General features: G+C 40.3%; 1 protein-coding gene across 8 annotated transcripts in view; it reads right to left on the bottom strand.

The window, feature by feature from the left end:
- The window catches only part of LOC120554598 (interleukin-1 receptor accessory protein-like 1), a 276,632-nt gene that overhangs the window by 81,046 nt on the left and 172,565 nt on the right, over positions 1 to 23,021 (bottom strand). For all 8 annotated transcript variants that reach the window (XM_039793600.1, XM_039793604.1, XM_039793606.1 and 5 more), the window contains one exon: positions 13,858 to 13,932. In XM_039793600.1, coding sequence (XP_039649534.1) covers positions 13,858 to 13,932 — 75 coding nt within the window. The remainder of the gene's footprint in view (positions 1 to 13,857; positions 13,933 to 23,021) is intronic.

The raw sequence follows: 23,021 nt of genomic DNA, 5'->3' as shown, positions 1-23,021 counted from the left end.
GCAGAAATACATTTCCCCAGTGGCATCAATCCAATCGGAATTTTGCTTGGTGATGCTTTTCCTCAGGGATTGATTTATTTATGATACTTTGATGCCACTTTCAATTTATAATATGTCCGTCTGTAAAATAAAGAAATCAAGATCACAGAAAGACAGCTCAGCCAAGTTCTACTTCTGCTTGTCAAGTAAACAAAACTCAAGATGTTTGTTGGTGTAACTTTGGAGTGGTTAAGGCTGCCTGCGCTGGGCACTTTTGCACTTTGACGGCCCTAAGTGGCAATGGGAGATAACTGTTTGAAGTTTTGAAAGTAGCTAGGACTTCATTACCAAGTATGCATGTGGTGTCAGGAAGACACACACTGTAAATCTTTAGGTTTATTCTTCTTCTTGGCTGCCAGGGAAGGAGATGGTGAAGAAGAAAAAGCACATTGAGCCATCGTTGAGTTTGATTTCCTCTTTGACTGCTGGTTGGGGGAAAGTTTTGTATTTCGTAACTAAGTTTTGATCTGTGTGTGTGAAATGTGACAGCGTCCATACTTAACAGCCATGTCTGAATCCAAATAGATAGATAAAGCAAATTTACTGCATCTCAGTTCCCACTAAAGTAGTGACTAATATATACATAAACATTTTACATCAAGAATAATACTTGCACTTACAACAAGAGCACGGACCCACTCAGGCAATCGGAGGAACTCAGCATGAGTGACAGCATTGGATCTGGATGATAATGGCTGCATAGGGAACTGTATATATATACATTATTTGTCTGAATATTATGAGTGTCAGAGAAGGGGGGAGGGAAAAAAAGAAGAGACCGTGAAAGTGTTAGACAAGTGAAGAAGTAGGGGAGATACAGAATGAGCTCTTCCTGTCTGTTTTTATGTATCTGTGTTGCTAGTCTGTGTGCAAGGATGTAAATCTTCCTCAGTCATAAAAAAAAAAATAACTAAATCAAATCGCCAAAGTGTGCCAGACAGAGTGCACAAAATGTTAAGTAATAGTTGGTGACTGAAAACTGGCAGCTTCAGCCCCAAGTCTTAGAGGGGGGAGCAAATACTTGGACAAACCTAATGGAACCATCTGGATGTCACCATGACGATGATCTTTTGCTGACCTTAACCAAGTGGTTTTATTTGCCTATACTTACTTAAGACTTACTTACTGCGGAAAGTGGTTTAACGACTTCATCCAAGACCTTCTGTCTTTTGTATGATTTAACATTTTGCAGTAGATCTGTCAGGGGCATTAAAAACCTTAAAACACTGCATGTGATGGAACATAGAAAAAAAGGACAAATCCAGTCCTGTTAGGGACAATTATATTTAAAAAAAGAAAGAAAATTCTGAAAAATCTGTTGTTGATGCCTTTACAGCAACAAGGATCCACACGTGCACAAACCCTTTGAAAAACACTTTGTCTAAGTACGTTTGCTGTCATAATTGAAATCAATATTAATACTGCGTCACTGCATGGAAGGATGCTCAATATGTTCTATCTGCCCTATGGCTGGCAGAGAGATGGAATAGCCTGCCTGGTCTGGTGTGGGTTTGAGAGAGGGAGGCTTCCATGTTACAGTTAGCAAGAGTCTTAGAGATTAAACCTGAATGCTGCCAAGACAGCTGGCAGTGGTTATGGCTGTGGGTTCTCTCACTAGGAACTAAGGGGGGGAATGAAATCTTTACAACAAATGATTTTCTGGGCACTTTGGTTTAATTGTTGAGGACATTTTTTTTTAATCCAATGTGTTGAACTGTGAAGTAACTATTTAGAATTTCATACATCTTACATCTTGTGACTATCACCCAACGCTCGGTGAGGAACTGCCTACTCATAAGCATTGTCCCAACTGCACTCTACTGTGATTACAGTGGAAACCTGAGTATACCTACATACAACTCCAGCTACCATGCAGAGTAAAACCATCCATCTTTGAGTGAGGGAGTTTGATGGAATCTTTTCTCCCACAATGCAACTTGCAAGAAAATGCAACATAAAAGGGCACTAATCTATGTATTCTAAAAAGTAATCTATACTATAAACAAACAGTGCTATAATAGAAAGTATGGCATTAGGGATACAGTGGTTATATAGTAGTGATCATGTTTTGCATATAAAAGAATGCATTTGTTAACCCGCAGGGGACAATAAAAATATTCAGATGTATGTATGTAACTACTTTATTGTATTTGCTCCATGATGGAGGTGGCTTAGATTTTGCAAATGTATATTGGTACAATTGTACAGCACAATTAACACCCTGCTCTATGCCCACTTTAAACCTGGCCCTTCTGACCCTGGATTTAAAAAATGTCTCTCTGCAGTTGAAAAATTAAAGAAGTGAACCTAAATTAAAGTAAAATTCCTGATACCCACTTTTTAAAAATATCTACAAATGCATAATTTGATGGCTAAAATACAGCATAACTGTTTAGTTAACCCATCTCTTTTCCCTTTAGAAAAAACTATGAAATAGCTAAAACTATAAAATAGCTTTGAATACTGATATTGGAGTGAAAATAATTAAAAGGTAGAGTGACAACATGTTTGCTTACAGTCACAAGTTGTAACTGTTAACCCAAGGTTCACATCTTAACAATACTCCATGTTTCTCCTCTTTTTTTAAACACATTTTTCGATACAAAACATAATTAATTAATTGGTTAAAAAATAATGTAAATAAGGTAAAATATAAGTAAAGGCACTCTTAATTCATGACAGTGTTAAGAGCAAGGACACACTGGGCCCTATCTTGCACTCAGCACAATTGCCTTTGTACACCGACGCATGTATCATTCCTATTTTGCACCCGACGCATAGCGGACTTTTCCCTCCACAGACCCACGTCGGTAAATTAGGGAATGTATTTGCGCTCCCGGGGGCGGTTCAGCGAAAAGAGGAGGCGTGTTCAGGCGCAAACGTTACGTAGTCCTATTTTGCAGTTTCAGAAAACAATTCCGCCACTGACCAGGAAAAACCTGGTCTAAAGTCAGTAGTGCGTTATTCAGATGCTATTTTAGGGGCGCATGCTTGGCCATAATGTAGTGTGTGCACAACGCGCATACACTTCTCTCATCTACAGCAGTTCCCATTTTTGAAAACCATACAAAGAAAAATATTACTGAAAATGCGCTTCAGGTGTTTGGATAGGTCAGGAGGCACTTTACAGTACAGTCCTCAAAAAGTCGCAGCAGTCTTTGTGGCTTTGTTGTTTTTACTACATTTCCATGAATCATGGATGTGTTGATGACATAAATGAGGAAATATTAGAGGACTTAAGGAGGGGGGATGTTGAACTACGGTGGGATTGGACACTCCGCCGGGAATCTGGTGAATCTGGAGTAATGCGCGATCGCTCCTGGTGGAGTGGGTGGACGGAGATGGAGTGGGGAAGGAGGAAGGGGCACAACAGGTGCGGTGGTGCGTTTGAGAGGCCAACGCTCCATGGCTGCAGCAATCCTCTCCAAACTTGAGATGCGCCCGAGAGGCCGCGCGCAACATCGTCACCCGCGAAAGACGGGCATTTGTTACTTTGCCGCATCCCGGAAGGCTCCGGCGTGCGCCAGGCAAATCCGCCGTCATAATAGCAATCCGCCACGGAACAATACGCCTGCTCTTAAAGGGAATGTGAGATGACGCTCTGATTGGTTATTTTCACGTTACGCCCAAACCACACCTAGCTACTTCAGACCAACCCATTTAAGATTTGCGTCGGGCGCAAGAGTCATTTATCCCGCCGGTATCATAGCAACAGCGCCAGAGATCCGCCCACAAAGCTACTTGCGTTTGGCGTTTCACACTTGCGTTTCAGATCGTTAAAATAGGGCCCACTAACTACTAACAACACTTACCAGTGCAATAAATGTCGTCATAATGCATAACAAGAAGCTGTAGAGATAACATGGTACTGTATGAGGACAACACTCTATGTTCTATTATATCTGTTCTATTTTATTCTATTCTGGACTGGAGAGAGGTTAGGGCCTTTCTGAGCATGTCATAATCCCTCCCACTGCCTAGGAAGAAAATATTGTTTTTTTACCCAAGGTATAGAAACAATGTGCTGCCTGACTCATAGCAGTTATGAGACAAATATCCACCACATTTCATCTGACACAGTATTATTCTCTGTAGCATTACCGCCCACCGAGCAAATAGAAGACCACATCTGTAGATACAATGGACCAACATAAAGCAGACAAAAACTGTATATGTTAGGAGAAAGACAATCTGACCATATCAGATTGCTTTAGCCTGAGGTGAGTGTGAAGTGGTAAAAGCTGCATAATACTTTGTGTGTGTGTTAGTGTGAATATGTGACGAACGCTGAACATTAGCTTGTGTTTCTGCCTGTATGTGCACATACATTTGGTGTATGTGTGTTTTTGCATCAGCTGTATCATGACATCATAGATCTGTGCTCTCAATGTGTTCTTATGTGTCACTTGCTAAAGTTTGCTGCCACTGTCATCCCCCTCCCCTCCTGACCATGATCCTGGCCCCTTTTTCTGGCTAGACATCAGAGGCCGCTCTATCTCTCTCTGTCTGAAACACACACAATAACCTGTACACAATCAGAAGTTGGCCCAAAAAAGACCAATGTGAGACCAAAGGCAGTGCAGAGGGAGCATCGCCCAACCAAGGTCACGCTCCGGGCGGAGAGAAGACGCTGTCATCTCTGTCCAACCTGGAAGCACAGTCACATAAACGGAGCCAGAAGGAAAACCAATATGGCCACCTGTTTGGCTGGAACTACAGCGAGGGCAATTAGTTCAACCAGGCAACACACATGCATCGTCAAGGGAATGATGCTGAGGGAAAAGTTTGCAGGGTTTGCATTTTGGCTGTGGGTTTCGCTGTGGAACTTGGCTTTACAGGAGAGGCTGATGAATAAAATAAAAATGCAAGCTGCTCTGTTTCTCTCTGAATTCAGAGGTTAAATAGCTCAACATAATCCAGGGATAAAATAAAAAAGGCATCAGACAACCTAAGAAATTAGAATGAAAAGATTATCTTCGAGTCACCAGAGCAAATTAATGTCCCCTCTGCCTGCTAGCAGTTGAAGCTTTTGAATAGTGGCTCACAAAAGAGCAAGGTGACATCGCTGTGTTGATGTTAAACTGAGGGCTAATTTAATGGCTATAAAAATCACTGTGCTTAACTGCCACACTAAAAGGTGCATTTCATTTTAAAGCAGGTGGCTCTTGGGTGCCAAGCTGTCCCACAGGGTTGAATGAGTAACTGAGTGAGTCTTCCTGCTGTTGGTAATCCATATGCCAGCGTTTGAAGGAAGTTGACGATCAGACGGGGTCTATAGCTGCTATAGTGCAGAAGCTACGGATACATGATGGTACTGGAATGAGCATAAGGAAATGGAAACAAGGTAGTTTGAGTGTGGAGGAGGAGGGTTTACAATCTAAAATTCTAGCTCAGATTCTAGATTCAACAGCTGGATGGGAACTGCACAGACTTCACTCTGTTACTACAGTACATGTGCTTGGGAAGCACTGAAGACATGAGTCAGAGAAAGGCTAGATGTAGCAAAAATCCAACGAGAACCCCCCAAAATGTGCGGCTTTAAAGTAACACTGTGCTGAAACAAACCTAAAAGCACCAGAGTGACAATCGCAGAGGAAGCGCCTGAAGGGCTTGTTGTACTGAAACATAAGGTCCTACACACATCGCTACTGCAGCTTTGTCAGCCTGAATAGCACAGCTGTTAAATCTTAAACTGTGGTGAACTGCAACTTAGTGTGAACCAAAGAAGCAGGCAGGAGTGCAGTGGCATCTCTCGTCTAAACGCTGTAGTGTAGCTACAAAGGTTTTTATCCTTTTCATTTAACTTCTTTGCAGCTTTTGACAGAAAATATCTCCAGATTATCTTGTAGAACCTGCTGCATGTTGTGACTTTATTGTTGAAACAACAATATACTGTAGCAACAAAGCGTAGAAGGCTAAAAACATGAACTTTCCAACCATGTTTATTGGATTTTTATTGGACACCTAGATGTCTTTTCACCTGCAAATCACCAAGAGCATGCTGGGCTTTGCTTTATCGGCTGCTCTAACAACAACTTTGGGCTGTCCAAATGAAATACGTTCATATTGGACGACTCTGCAGCGCACAATTTAGGCCCAGTGCCAATGTTCAGTGTGTGTACGCGGTGCAAAAGACTTTCTTGTGTCCTGTCCAATAACTAATTGATTTTCTTTTAACCATAACCACAATCTTTCCTTAACCTTCAGCACACTGTAGTTGTTATTCAAAATTATTGCAGAAGGAAATCATTTTAGAACTACTACCTTATATTGGCACTGAACATTTAAAAATGTAATTGAAACTAATCCAGTGGTTTGCAGAATTTTCCAAATCAAGGTTTATTCTGGAGATACGCTTTCTTTTTGAAAAAGTCACACTTAAGATGTTTCATGAACAGTCTGTTCTTGTGTCAGTGGGTTTGTAGCTCTCCTCAAACAGCTTTATAATCTATCGATCTGCAAAAATATACGAGTCTGACAAAGTTGTGTGACATTACGGATTGCCTACATGCAGGTGCAATGCAGGAACACTTCAGTCCTTAAACATAAAAATAGAAAACGACAAACCAGACTTTCTCTAAACTACATGCCAAAGCCCAATTTATGATTAATAGATCTACCCAGAGACGGGAAGTATGGCTGGCACAGACAAGAGGCAGTATATCTTTATACTCAAGTGCCTTGGCCAGTTCTTGATGCTATTTTCTGCTAAGGAGAGCAAATGCCTTCAGCCATTTTTCCTCTCAGTTCACAGAGACAGGTACAAGGCTGCAGGTGGGAGCCGTTGACGGGAAGCAGAGCGAGGGAACAGTCAATGTGGGACGATAGCTTGACTTTTAAGTTCAATCACTATCCAAAATGTGAGCATGATATCAGCCATGCAGTCGTGCTCTGGTGAATTTCCTCCAAGTGTTGAGTAAACTTAGCCTTCTTCGGTCCATTGGGCTGATCAGGTCTCCTGAAGCGCTTGCACAGACTGTCCCCCTCATTACCGTACTTATGTAAAACACTAATGGGAGCATTCTTTTGCCAAGAATCCCTTCCGATCACCACCAGCAACTCCCCCTATAATATGACAGTCACGATTTATGCTTCCATGCTGCAGGGCATATTAACCATTTGGGACAGTGTGCTGTCTTGTATCCACTTTCATCTGTAATAACTCTAGGTAAGACACCACCATATTTCATCCCCTCTGTGAACGTGAAATGATCTCGCTCACTTTTTCTCCCTTGCTGCAAGTCTTTGCCCAAACTCCCCCTACCTTCATTTCTCTCTCATTCTGTTTCCTCCCCTCTCTTCATCTTTATCTCACTCCGTCTTCCCCTCCCCGCAGGGCCTCGACTCATCTGGAGGCTTGCCAGGAATACAGATAGGATCACTCGCAGATGTACAATAACTTGAGGGGAATAAATATGCCCTAATTGAGAGAAATGATGTAATATTGATCCTGGGGCCTCTGAACCTTTGGCATCGATGGAGCGTTCTGCAGAGTCTGTGACATTTAGAGGGATGACTGGCTGGTGTGTATGTGAAGCAGAGAGTGTGTGATAACGGGGATAGGTGTTACTGAGGCTGTGCTGTGTGAGACTTTCTTTTTCTTTGTGAAGCTAAAATGTGTATCATGGTTTCGATGAGAACTTCCAAGCTTAAAGCACGAGACTACCCAAGTGCGAGCTAGAGGAAGATGTTTGCCTGCCTGCAGAATGTATCCAATATTATACAGAGTTGCAGCATTGTATCGAGAGAGGCTTTCAATATGTGCTTGTCTGCACCTGTGCTATAAAGGCTGATGAGTAGTTTTAACACTCAGGTTCCAGGCTGCCTTGGGGTTAAAGTGAAAATAAATACAAGCAGCTTCATCTATGAAAAAAAGTGTCAATTCTGCACACATCCAAGCCAAGTTGAGCGTGTTTTAGGTTGAAATGTTTGATTGTAGCATTTTTTAAATTAGGCCCAATATTTCTAATTATTGTGGCCAGTTTGCTCAGTTGGTAGAGCAGGCACACATAGATATAGAGGTTTATTCCTCTACGCAGAAGGTCCAGGGTTCGAGTACGACCTGTGACTGTTTCCTGCATGTCTTTCCCCTCTCTCTCCCCTTTCATGTCTGAGCTGTCCTATCGGAAATGCCCATAAAATTATCTTTAAAAAAATACAAAATAAAAATATGTATTTCTAATTCTTGTGCTGAGCTATGGAAATAAACTTGACTCTGCTTTCACACCTCTGCTGTCTGGCGCGGGTGTTACAGGGTTAAACATATTGTATGTAATGCATTATGTAAAGCACTTTAAATTGCCTGTTTGAAAAGCACTATGTAAATAAACTCGCCTTCCCTAATAAAAATTTAAAAAAGGTCAAGAGTTGAGTCTTTATGTAAGTGAGAAAAACACCTAAATCAATAAAAACCTCAAGTAATAATCATGTCTTCCTGACCCTTCAACCTTTACATTCTTTCTCCAGCACTCATGGTATTTACCTTGAACATGATCTATCACACAAGTCTATCTCGCTGTGGCATGGCGTGCCTTCATCCCACAGCAGGACAACAACATAAATCATTAAATATTGAAAATTAAAAATGGCGCCTAAATCAATGTGACAAGATCCCAAACATTACACTGATAGATCAAATCCATACAGCTACAGTAATGAATGTGCTCCAGGATAATGGGATGATCGACATTCATAGATTGATAAAGTCAAATAAAGGTTATACATTTCAAGACCATCTGTTGGCCTGAGTTTCACCCACATTCTCACAGTGTGCTGAAAGTTGACATTTTGTCTGCTGTCTAAGTGCAGTTCATTATTTCTTCCTAATGGTGCTCTGTTTCTGCAGAGAATGTAAAAACACACACACACACACACACACGTAGAAATTTACAGAAGGATCTGGATTCGTGAAGTCTTAATTTGAAGGTTTCAATGTCAGTTAAGAAGAAAAGGGGGATCTCATAGCAACCTGACCTGCCTAAGAATAACAGTACATTGATGTGCTAACCTTATCATTACCAAAGGACTGCAAATTCTAATTTCATGTGGCTGCCGACTTCAAGTCAATTCAGGATAATGATGGTTTTGTTTTGAGGTATCCTCTGTTCATATGGTATCATTAAACAATGTAACTCCTTCCGATGAGTGACTGAAGACCAATTTCCAGTTTACTCTGTTATTATTCATCAACCAACAAATGAAGAAGCTCAAGAGAAAAGGTTGTTTGTTAGAGAAAAGGCTGCATGGAACAAAGGGATTTCCATGATGAGACTTTCTGACAGGAAGTGATACGGATTTTCAAACTATGTAATTAAAAGGACGCCTTTTGTATTACTTGGTGGCGGTTCGAAACTAATATGTTGGATCTTCTACTACTACTAAGATGACGTACAAAGTCATTACTAATTTACTTGTAATAATACCCCTGATTCTGTTCTCATAGTCCTAAAGTAGATTGATGCTACACTACATGGCCAAAAGTATATGGACATTTTCAAATCATATGCAATAATATGCTACTTTAACTGCCCCCACTCTTCTGGGAAGGCTTTCCACAAGAGTGGAAAACAGCCGAGGACTACACCAAAAATATATGAATAAGGGTGTCCCATTTCTGGCACTCATTTTGTTATTTTGTTATTTGTATTCATACGACACACTCATGGATAAGTGGAGAAAATTGACTTTTACAAATACTTTTAGTAGTACAAGTATAAATTATACATATTTATATATATAATAATTATATAGTCTAAAAGCAAACAACGGTACATATCTAGCTTTGGTGTCATCAAAGTCATTGTTGACTGTTTATGACAAACTACAGTCATACAGGGAAACACGTATCTGTCAAGATACTGGACAGCAGCCTAAATGGAGTTTGTGCTTTGAGGTAGGGGTTGTATCTGTGACCATCGACCCTTTCATGTGTTCACAATTAGTTGCTGCGTAACTGCCCAGCCTTAACTGAAAACAACAAATCCACTCCGATCCCCTAAAGGGTCCCAAAAGGCATTGTGGGAAACAAAGCAAATCAATAACAACGCACAAGAGGACAAGAAAACAAGGCAGTTTTGGGGGAAGGGAATACACAAAAATAATCAATTCAATTACTCTAACATAATACAACTCTCGGGATGCACTGAATATTACAGATCAATAATGCGTAACAGTATGACAAAATGGTGGTTTCTTAAAACATTCATGTGAGAGCTAAAAAGTGTATTTTGGAGGAATTTTGCAAAGAGCCTCAGACACCATCCCCTTGTTTTCTCTCTGCTGCAATTTAAAAAAACTCGCTGCGGTGTCGTAATGTCAAGTGTCAGGGGATGAAGTGTGATTTCTTGAGGACGGAGGCAGTTGAAAGGGCTTGAAGTTTTCAGCCAACCAGGATCACAGGGGAACTTGTTGGATATTCCCAGAATGAACATCACAAACACAAGTGCCACAATGGCCGTGAATTCAATCTAACCCTGAAATAAAATGTCAGGATAGGTAGGCAAGTAAGGCCGCAAGTGACACGTCGGCCCTGCATAAAAAAACAGCATTATAACAAATCAAACCTGGCAGCAAAATAAAGGCTAAAGAAGCAGGTTTATGACTGGAGCTGTGATCCCTGGTTGTGTTGTCTTCAAGAACATAGAAGTGGCACAAACATGTTCAAGCATTAAGGAAATAAATCACACCGTTGTCAAAGTGTTTAGGGTTTAGAAATCGTACATATTAGCACTCTACGAGAAACAGACATGCACTGCAGTTAGTCTGCTTGGCTTGACTGCAGACAATTATTCTACCAGTGCACAAGAGTGAAAGCAGCGCACATTGATCTGTCAGACTGTATTACAGACCCAAACTGCAACAGATCTGTCCCACAGAGAAACCAGTGGAAAGACATGCTCACCGAGGGCTGAGAAGAGCATTTATACAACATGTTTTACATTTAATCAATTATAACTGAGGAACCTCATCCATTAGGAGACAAAACAGGGAGTGGGCCACGGATGATGAGTGCTGATTAATTGGGGCCCCCCCATTTACAGATTGCTCTGTTCATCCCTTGAGTTACATAACAAGAGCCTGAAAAGTGTCTCTCCACATTCGCCTTTCCCCCCTCTCCTCTCGCTTTCTTCCTCTCACCTGCCTAATTAAGTGTCTGCTGCAGCCATTTATGCTTCTATATTTCACGGGAGAATGAATATTAAAAATCCGCCAAACCAGGCACAACCCTGAAAGGATGCGCTGCGTTTGACTGGGCTCTCTGTGGATGACATGAAGCGCATGCTAGCCTAACACTGAGAGGAAGTGATAGAGGCTTGTACAGACAGAGAATCAAGTAGGTGTTCATATATTATGTACACAGAGGTGCTGACTCTGTGTAGAATATCAAAGGGTGCAGAGGTGAAGGAGGAGCATAAAACAGTTTCTACTAATCCACATCCACTTCCAAATCTAAATCAAGAGGAAAATTCAATCTGATACAGTTAGGGGATGAAGGTCTGGAAAGCTAAAATAAATCATAGTAAAAAATAAAGTTACAAAAATATATATTTACCCCAAAACAAGAAAAGCAGCACATTTCTTTTCTTTGGACCATTATTTCCTGTTCTCTAAGCTATCAGGTAATGGATTTTGAAAATCGCCATCATCCACTATCAAACACTTAATCAGATGAAAAAAGCCAGAGAGGCTTTTATCCATCATCAATTTAAAGCTACGATGATTTGCGCCTATTTTCTGATTGCCACCGTTTACCTCTACAAGCCAGTTGTGTTCATCAGCCCATGACGAATTCACTTCAAAGGAAGCCTCCATCATGACCCATTTTCCCTTCCACCAACAGCTGAGCTATCGCCCAATAAGGCACAAAGCGGGAATTTTCCCATGAGCCCCTGTGCATCAAAAGCTGGTAAGGCAAACGGAAGACTACCATTCTGAGGCAGCCACATGAGGCAGAATTTGAGGCAATCATTTAAAGTAATGCTAAAAATCATACATTTTTGGTAACGCAAAAGGAGATTGTGTATAGTTTGAAGTACCACTTTGATTCATTACGGACTCATTACAGCTGAACAAGCAGCATCCATGTTGCACAAGACAACAACGTTAGATGTGATCAGAATACAATGACAAGGCACTCTATAGGATAGGAGGAGAAAAAGCAGCGGACATGGTTTTCAAACCCACTGAGTTACTTTTTCATGCGCAAATGTGTTGAATGAGTCATCCTGTTTTTCTTCTATCTAGATTAAAACTCAAGGTCCATTCATAAAAGGGCATAGTCAGAGAACAGACCTAATTGAAAATCCGGTACTGAACACTTTGGTTACTTCAAGTCAGATCTGTGCAGATCCAAAACAAATTAAACTTATAGGGAAGTATTTGAGATCAACAAAGGTCAATAAACACAAAACATTCCAATGCTAGCAACTAGTGTCAATGTTTTTGTCTTATTGAATTTGACTGAATTTGCACTTTTGGGGTTGAAATTACTATAACTCACATGGTGAATTCAGCATAATTTACTGTATATATCCACGGCAATAATTCCATTACTACAACAACAGAGAGTTTTGTTCGGCTTTCAGCTACTTTCAGTGGAACTTAATGCTTCCTGCAGATGTTTTTCACTTCAAACACCTGCTCGGAAAGAGGCTTTATTCAACTCGACCTGTTGGAAGTGTTAAGTAGCTTAACAGCGACAGAAAAAACGTAGAAGCAATTTTAATCAGTTAGTGCTTCAAAACAGTATTTCTTTCAAAAAGACAAAGTAGGAGCAACAGAGAGGTGAGTATGACGTGACTGTGTTTTATTTCAGGATAATCAGCACTAATTCTATTAGCACAACAGGTAAACCCGGAGGATATGTTGAGTTTGCATTAAAGGAACACGCCGACTTATTGGGAATTTAGCTTATTCACCGTAACCCCCAGAGTTAGACAAGTCGATACATACCCTTCTCATGTCTTGCGTGCTGTAAAGCTGTCTGACGTCTCCAGTGGCATCAGCCCATCACAGAACAGGCAGGTGAATGGTTCCAGTAATCCTACTGCTCCGAATAAGTGACAAAATAACGCCAACATGTTCCTATTTACATGATGTGATTTGTAGAGTCACAGCGTGTACAAAAAACAACGTAACATGAGACACAGCCATCTTCTAACCGTAAACAAACCGGGAACTATATTCTCAGGCGGAAGAATATAGTACTTGGGCGGAGTGATATGCTCGCAGCAAGCCTGTCTGAGAATATAGTTCCCGGTTTGTTTACGGTTTAACATGTTTTTTTGTCACTTTTCTCACAATTGGGAGCAGTAGGCTAGTTGGAACCAGTTACCTGCAGGATCTGTGCTGGGCTAAGCTAATGCTGGAGCCGTCAGACAGCGTTACAGCACGCACGGAGATGAGAAGGGTACGTATCGACTTGTCTTACCTCTGGGGTTACGGTGAATAAGCTAAATTCCCAATAAGTCGGCTTGTTCCTTTAACAACAAACAGATAAAACAACAAATAAAAAACAAAAAACGATAAAGTACTGTATAGCTATGTATAAAAACAGTGGAAATTAGAATGGAGGCCTGCCATTTTGACCCCAATATTTCCACTGTATATGCACAGCAAAGTAGGATTGAACATATTGGTCAAAACAAAGCCACGGTTAAATAGAACGGGACCTACTTTGAGGGAATTTGCTTTCATCGTAAGTAATCTAGAAATTTGAAGCAATGCCATTGTGAGGATCATATGCCACAAGCATGACACCACACGTTCCATCGACAGAAAACAAGCTATCAGTGTGGGGAATGAAATGTGTCTCCTTACCTATTGCCATCTCTATGACGCTCATTTGGCTCTCCGAGGGGTAAAGGATTTTTGGCGGCTTGTCTGTCAGGGGAGCTGCGAGAAGACAAACAGAGAGAAAAGGAAGAGCACATTAAATTCCACATCTTTCTCCCTCATGGACAGTGGGAGTATGATTTATTCATTAAAGACCACAATAAAGGCTGCATTAAGATGGGAACAAATACATGGAAATACAACATTTAAAGAGTGGAAAGAGAAGAAAATGGATAAATTACTGTGACTCAGAATTACCCATTCAAAGCTTTGAACATCAATGCACATGCTTTCAAAGAAGCAGCTGCTTCAATGCTAATGCTATTCGTTCCTCGTCAGAACGAGTGTGTAAGTGATGATATGGCTTTGACATGGACTGCATACAAACTGTGCTGTATATACAGCAGCTGTGTAACTAGTCAACCATTCCTGAATATACAGTATACCCGAAGGTCAAAATCCTTTACAGTTGCAGTGGGCATGGGAAGGTTAAGTTAAGAACTGCAGCAGGAGATGCAGTATTTTCAGCTTTGTACAGCTAATATGATTGAAAAATGAGAGTTTCTTGAAATATCATAAATGCTTATGGTATCTATTAGAATAACATGAATAATTATTTGCTTCTAAATTAAAAGAAAACGTTCTGCACAAGCAACGTGGTATACATTGTGAAAGCGGTTTGCTGATTTAAAAAAAGTGTATCACAGTTCCATTAGAACAGCCTTCGTCCCAACGCCCTTCAAAAATACACCAACTCCAATTAGACAGCTGCTGAGTAACAAAAAGACTTGCACTCATTATAATGATTCCCTAATTGGTTCTAGTCTTCAAAGTGGTATCAGAGAGGTTTTCTATCTGTGCACGCTTGGAAATACTCAGAGGGACGAGGCTTGTTTCAGAACAAATGACTTGTGGTTTGACTGGAGCAGTGATCGCTGAGGTGAACCTGGAGAAAAGGAGCCGAGTTTCAGCGACAGAATGGAGGCAGGTTTTCAAAGTTCACATTGAAAAACCCGGTTCCTCCATACTCCAGTTATCTGGTGATAACTTATCAAAGCATATATAAAGCCTTTTGGGGAGTTATCATCCCAACAACTGCAGATTAACAGAGCAGACTTCAGATTTTTTCTTTTCTGAGTTGTAGTATTTTTTTCCAATGCGCATTTCAAGCACCATTTGGCCTTAATGTTGGTGCAATACATGGCAGCTGAGAGTTTTATGATGCAACTGCAACACCTTTGAAATCCACTTTTACACTACTAAGTGTGATTCTGTGGGCGAGATTCTGCCTTGACAAGGCTAGTTAAATAAATTCAAAAAGTCAGCAATTTAATTTGAACTATTTTGGCTTTAATTGCGTTTTTTCAAGGACAGCTAAATGTTACACCATCCCTTAATTGTGTACATAAAGGCTCCTAATTGATATCTCAATCTTTGTAGAGACTACATGCAGATTTACATTTGACCATTTTTCTGTTCTGCCACATTCTAAGGGTCAAAGTTTGAGCAACCTGGTTACTGTCTGGGAAAAAGAAACCACCATTATGTTACTTCTGCCTTTGCTCCTGACAATAACTTGCATAATTTGCACTGCTGCTAAAGGCTACTGTCAGGTAAACCTAAACATTGGCCATTTCAGGCATTTCAACAAAACATTTTGAACCTCTAATTGCAATGAAGAAAATATAAATTACTTGATTGGCTTGAAATTTTTAGATACAATGAAATAGTAGCGGAAGATGTTGAGACTTGTAGCTCTGCAGAACAACAAACCATTTTAAAAGCATTTTCTTCAAGAAACACTGCAATAAATGTAAGAAGTCTGCAGACATTTTGAGCCAACATGTCTGATGAGCCAATGAACTCAAAATGTCAAACGCTATTTGTGACATATTAAAAAACACAAGGGACCACATACAGTGTGTGGATATATCCTCTGTTGGTACCAGCTCTTGATTGGTTTGGATGCACTTATTTCAAAAGGCACTCAATATTTTTAGCCAAAGAACTCTGCTTCGGTCATGTCCACTCACCAATAAAGGAACCCTTCCATTGTTCTGATGTCCAATCAATTGACCATACTGTTGTTTTAAATAAAGTCTCATGCAATTTCTTAAGAGGAGTGGGCTGAAAGCATGGGGCAAATGCCAATATTGGCTGATTAATTACAAATTCAAAAAAGAACCATAGAAAACAATGCTTTCCCCTGTGCCTGGTGCAGTTTAATGCCGTGTAAAGAAATCTCATTCTCATAATTCCCTTTTTCTTGGTGAAATACGCGTAGACTATTTTGTTTCGTTATGACTTTTTCAACTCTGATGGTTTGTCTTACACAAAACAGTGCTGAATTTGAAGAGAGAAAATGGTGCACGGGCAGGGATGTGGCTGCATGTATTTATAGTAACATGAAAAGAGAGCTCAGCTGGGGAGACAAACATCAAACATGGAGCCACAACTCGTTGCCTATACTGTTAAAATGAGTTTCAAAGTTTTACATTATATATTTGCGTTAATGATTTCCTTCTTTTTGCTTTTGTTTTCCTGTGTGTGTTCTGTTAAAGTGCCCATATTATGAAAAAATCACTTTTTCTGGGATTTGGGGTGTTCTTTTGTGTCTCTGGTGCTTCCACACACATACAAACTTTGAAAAAAATCCATCCATGCTGTTCTGAGTGAGATACGGTTTCTGAATGTGTCCTGCTTTCAGTCTCCTAGTGAGCTGTTCAAAATCGGCTCGGACTGTGACGTCACAGTCCGAAATGAGCTGGCTAACCACAACCGTTAGCTTGTTAGCATGCTAACGCTAATGCTAACGCTAGCATGCTACGTCGTTCTCAATAGCAAAGCATTGCTACAACACACACAAGTTCACCATAATCTACAAAAGAACTACTTACATGTGCGCCCTCATTTAGAAGTCTCCCAGCTAATCCTGCCTTGTAACTGACTGAAGTTGGAGAAACAGGCTTTCTTTTACTGTCTCTAGAGTTAGCTAGCTGACATGCTCTACATCTGAGCTACTGAGCATGTGCGAGTGCAATCAAAGATAGTACAGAAGAAGAAGATGAAAAGAGGTCTCACTCTGTAGCTAAAACAGAAACCAGGTGAAAAGAGGATCTGCAGCAGTGAGAGAGAGCTGTGCAGTACAACAAAAATATGGTGTTTTTTGAAAATTAAACCATGTAAACCTATTCTGGTACAACCTTAAAATACAGTTATGAACCTGAAAATGAGCATAATATGGGCGCTTTAAGCACTTTGGATAAACGATGTTGTGTTTGAAGTGCTATATAAATAAAGGTAATTAAATTTGGATTTGATAAAACAAAAACACAGAAAATGCAATCGAATAAATGTGATTATTACCCAAATCCAACTAGGATCCAAATATATGTGCAACTGCAGAACTGTCAAATGTATGTCAAATGGACATATTAAATCACTTATTCTCTAATTGTTGGAGATTTTGTTCGCCAAGTGTTATGCATTATAGTAGAGCACTGCTGGCAAATGCCTCCAGTCGTACCTGGAGGTACTGTAGTGCGATAGTGTTTGAAGTTACATAATCAACTGCTAGGATGTTAAAAACAGGAAAATGGAAACAGTGGCACAGGTTGAAATAAACTTTGAAGTTTAACACTGCTCCTTGTGACTATACCTAGATATTTAGTTATGTGCTATAAATACAACATGACTGCACACAGCACATTTTTGTTCTCAAAACTAACTGGTCTCTGATACTTTATATGCAAATGGACAGAAAAATCTGAGGCATGAAAGAGATTTAAAATTATTTTTAAAAGGTGGAGCTATCACCCAAACACAAACACATCATATTTACCTACTGGACAAAGATCTAAGGAAACATTTTGTCCATTATATTATAGTCTGGAGGGGATATTTAACTGTTTTATTGTAACTTCTAAAGTTAAAATATTTTAAAAATATTCCTACAGCAATTTGATAGTTCTCTGTCATCTGCACTTCATCCAATTGTATCAATTTTTGGGGCTTTTTCAAATTTAATTTTTACATTTATTGGACAGTTCATAGTATAGAGGCGGACAGGAAATTAGTGGATGGATAGATGGGTATAAAATGCAACCAAGGTCCCCGGCCTGAATCATATGGTGCTACGTATACGGTATGTGCCTTGACTGTTTGGCTACCGGGGCACCCCCAATTTTATCTTTAAATGTGGACCTGCACAAACCGGAGCTTCTGCTAAGACCAGAGGGAACACACACTACTGCTGCCTTTTTACCACCTTGAAACTGAGTCTCCTATGTCCTTTGACAACTCCCAACTCCAGAATTCCATCTGAGCGAACAGGATTAATCTATTGTGTCTCAATTAAAAGGGCATGGCATTCTGCTCACTGTGGTAGCCTCACTTTGCAATTTAAGCGGACAATCAGGAATATAGAGGCTCCCTCTCATTTGAAATGTTTGATATGCAGGTTGCAATGAGTCAGTTGAAGGTGAAATCCCAATCCTGGCAGGTAATCAACATTCAGGCAGATTTTTTAATAAGCTCAGTTTAAAGCTAAAGGTAACAAAGTAGGAGAAGGCTGTTTAACTCTAGCATGAATTCTGCCTTTATATCCAAATCAAGGGCATGCTGCTGATATGCTGTTTGTCAGTGGGATTCTGCCATGCTGGAAGGCACGCTAACTCACACAGACACACACAGATTTGAGATGCATTAGTGAAACTGGCTGGTCTTCATCTACAAAACCACAACTCTGTGGTGGGTTATCATGAGTGGGCGTGGGCAGGCTTTTCGCTGAGGGGTGAGAAACACATCCAGGCTGACCTGCTTCCCTAAACACAGACACACAAACAGACACACACACATTCCTGCACACATAAACATTGAAATGCCTGACGTCAGTATCAGCTGGGGAGAAAATCTTTAAAGTGTCCCTCACAGGCCCTTTGATCTGCTCTTGCTGTGATCACATGATGATGGATGGGGGGATGGAGTAATGAAAAAAGACCTTGTTCTCTCCCATTAACTCTCACATCGCCTTCTCTCCCTCTCCTATCTGTCTGTCGCTCGCTGTATGTCTTTGTCACTCTGTCGGTCTGTTTCTGTCGCTCTCAGGGGTGAGAGAGAGAGGAAAGATGAAAAAGGAGGGAGAGAGAGAGAGAGGGTTGTGGTCCGCTGTTCACACCTCATTAAAGACCACTTCAGCAGACATAGATTAAGAGACGTGGTGTGTGTGTGTGTGTGTGTGTGTGTGTGTGTGTGTGTGTGTGTGCGCGCGTGTGTGAGTTTAAGATCGTTAAAGGAAAGAAGCAGTGTGAGTTCCACAGAAGAAAATAAATGAAAGCAGTTTTAGAGCAACTTGAAAGGCAAACCTTCTTAGTCATACACACTCAAAAAAAAAAAAAAAAAATAAAATATATATATATATATATATTTTTTTTTTTAACATCTTGCTAGGAACAAAATTCAACTGTTGTGTTTCTGATTCAGTTTCTTCAGATAAGAAATCACAATCAGATTGACGTAAAAATCCTTTGGCTGAAGATATTCTTTCTTGAATGTCAATCATAAACAGTGTCTTGAAAAGATCTAAGACTTATTAAGTACTAATGTGTATATAAAATATTTTAGCATTTCATAGGAACATTGTGAAATTTGCTCATAGGAAACCAGTGATGATAAGCACTAAATAATAAACAGAAATGAAAACAGCATTATATTGATGCCATTTCCACCAGGACAAAAGCTTCCATAAGAGTATAGAAGGCTTGATTCAGATAATAGTGTCTGAAAAATGTCAGCTGGATAAATAGGAAATTGTCCAAACCTTTATTTTGAAGAAATAATTTGAAATCAACTATCAAATCAAAAAGAGGGGCTTTCAAAAATGCCTATATTAATGAGCTTTAATGATTTAATTAAGTTGTAAACTCATCACTGAATTCAAAAGAAGGCAACAGCTGGCCTAACTTCGAACTAAGTATGTAGTATTAAATTGGTCGGTTTCATAATTCATACATTTTTCACTTCAGAATAAGTGTTTAAAACACCCCAGCTGATACCAAATATATTAGAAGGTATTTAAGTGAATCTGTAAGACAATGCGAGACTTGAGGACTTTAATGTGTTGGATAAGTTGGCAAGAATGTCAAACTGGACTTTAGCCGAAGGGAACTCGTGAGAACTGGGAAGGAGAAGAAATTTGTCAGCAGCTGTCAGGGACTGTTACAGTTATGAAAAAGTAACTGGCTTCCTCAGGGCAGAAGGGATAAATGGTCCCAATTCCATATAACCAGCAAACCGAACTCAATAAGTCACTTTGTCAAATATAGTTTCTGCTGGTAAATAATGATGATCAAAAGGAGGTTAAATGACTATGAACTAAAAGGGAACAATGCTTTGGGTCAATTGCTGGAATTAAATACTAGTAGTTATTGCACATTGGGTACTTACTGTGCTGTTTTTGGAAGTATATTGTATTTTTGAAAGGCTGTCATCAAGTACTTACATTGTTTTATTGTGTACTTTTCTTTTTAATGGCTAAATATACAGGTGAATAGACTGGAAAAATGCCATTGTAAATTCTTAATGTGACCCCACCTGAAGGAAAAATTGCTTTTTTTAATTACCGCACAAAAGAACCGGTGCAATTTGCCTTCAGCAGACATAATTCACAAAATGTGCAGACCAGTCAGATATACAGGACAGTTCCATGTTAATGAAAACAGTGATGCTGCTGTTGCCTGTGATGGTGCTGTGTGGGAGTTAACATTTATAGTCGTGGCAAAATTTGGTTTCAGTTATTTTAGTGGAAGGACCTTGCGGCCCTGAAACATCTGCCTGAGGCAAGCGGGTGAAATGGAGCAGAGTCAGGATGAGTGCAGTCTCTGATGATCTCGCTGATGAAGGAGATGGTGTTTAACTACAAGAGGTAAATGGGGAGCTATAAAGGACATACTGTATTAGAGACCTGGATTTTTAATTTCTTCAGAAGCTCTATTATTTAGCAATTTCAGGATTCTTATGAGGAAATCATTTCTATTGTTTCCCCTCTCCAATTGATGTGATAGCAGCACCGCAGGTGGGACAACAGTGTTGTTCAGTACTGTACAGTAACCCTAAAAACATTTAATCATTTTATGAGATTACAAATAATTAAAGTAGTTGCATGTTGTTCACTTGTTTGTAAGCTTTTGTTACTACCATTCTGAGGCTGTGCATTGAGGGTACTGTGATGACCCAACCTCTCAGAAATAGACAGGCTGGTACAGACGTGTCACAAAATGCTTTGGAACAAAAAGTTACTGGATTTATTGCTTGTCAGCTGCTATTCCACCTCATCCTCAAACCCACTGGTCCACCTCCTGCCAAAAGCTCTGCTGGCTTTAGATCTGTAGATTGTGCACTGCTGTTGGAGTAAATGGAATCCACTGTGTTTGTGTCATGTTCCTGGAGCCATCCTGAGATGATGAATGCTTTGTGACAATGCAGGTTATACTGCTGGTAGTATCTATGGCCACAAACGCGGTCAGCAACATTACGAGTCAATTGTAGCTTTCAAATAATGCTCCATTGTCTTTGAGGGCACTATCGTGGGCCCAGTAAAGTCTCTCCACACTATTGCATTCCCAACACAAGGCTGTCAACAAGGCAGGATGCCTCCATGGATTCATGCTTTTTACGCCAGCCTACTACCAAAAGTCCAGTTGACGTTGAACTGGTTCCTATCTACCTGCTGCGATGTCCTTCTACACACCACTGCTGTGCTGTGTTTTCATTTGCACTTTTAAATATCTTCTTCTCTGACCTTGCTTCCCAATTTCACCTATAGGATTGCTCCAAACTGCTTCTACAGTATACACTCAGGTGACTTGAAAACACCAGGCATTTCAGAGATGCTGCAAAACGCCATGTCTGGCACTAACAGTCATACCATGTACTGTAGATCAAAGTCTGTCTCGCCCATTCTAATATGTAGTCGAAATGTAACTGAGCCTTTGTGTGCCTTGTTGTGTTGCAGCCACTTGTTGGGGTGGATATTTCTGAGGTGCAAAAGACAAATCTTTTATCCGAAAGAGGATGCTGCTTGGATGCTGAGAGACTCCGAGCTGAAATGGTGATCTTTGAAAAATATACTACTGGAAAAAAAAAGAACCCTAAAGAAATGACTCCTCTCTGAGGACACTTGTTGGAAAATCCCAATATAGCAACCCTGAACAGAACATAATACGATATATTTCCTTATATAAAAAATGTGTTGTTTTAGAAGATCCATCAAAACAATTGAATATAAGAGGGCTAAAGGATGGGACAATACATTCAGGGGAAATCACATAAATCACATAACTGCAGGCATTGGGAATAGCTGGAGCGACTTCACTCTCCAGTGAACTCTTTTGAAAAAGAAAGGCACTCCGCATAATTACTCACCATGCTCATATATAGTACATATATATATAGTCGATTTTTGCTGTAATAAGATGTCTTTCTGAATCTGATGCACACTTTTTGAACCCTGTACCACTGTAAACATTTGCACTGCCGGAGAAAAACTGTCCACACATGGATCATGTGCGACTAATCATGCATGGCTAAGAAAGAGTTGCTTGTTAATTAGAGAGGCCTGTACTCATTACTCACCTGTTTCTCAGCGGGGGCCACCCGCCTCAGAAACGTGTTATTCACTCGAAGATAAGGAGGGTGGGAGGGATGGTGATATGTTTCAAGCGGCCTGGCCTAAAATATCCCTGAGGGGAGGAGTTGAGAATGAGTCAGAGAGGAAGGAGATGGTGGTGAAAAAGAAGTGGAGCTGAAAGAAAGCTTGGGGTGCAATGTGAGGCGGATAGAGTGGGAGAGGGAGCTGAGAAGAGACAAATGTAGATGAGAAACGTGAAGATGCCAGTTTCTACTTCACAGGAAAGTGTGTGTGTGTTTGGGTTATTGCTTAGGTGAGAAAATGCTTAGTGATGGAGGTTGAATTAGGAAAGCGAGCTGGGTTAACACGTTGCTGATTGTCGTCCCCAATAGCCTCGTCTCTCAAGCAACCCTTTTAAAGTAGGGTGAGTAAAAGTTTTAAACACTTTTTTGATTCCATAGAGGTGAAATCAGTTATTTTTTTGCACAAGGTTGCACATGACTTGTTGCATAGCAACAGATGC

This window comes from Perca fluviatilis, chromosome 24, assembly GCF_010015445.1.
Source record: "Perca fluviatilis chromosome 24, GENO_Pfluv_1.0, whole genome shotgun sequence".
NCBI lineage: Eukaryota > Metazoa > Chordata > Actinopteri > Perciformes > Percidae > Perca > Perca fluviatilis.
Note: the sequence above shows the minus strand (reverse complement) of the source record. Positions and strands in the feature narration are given on the sequence as shown.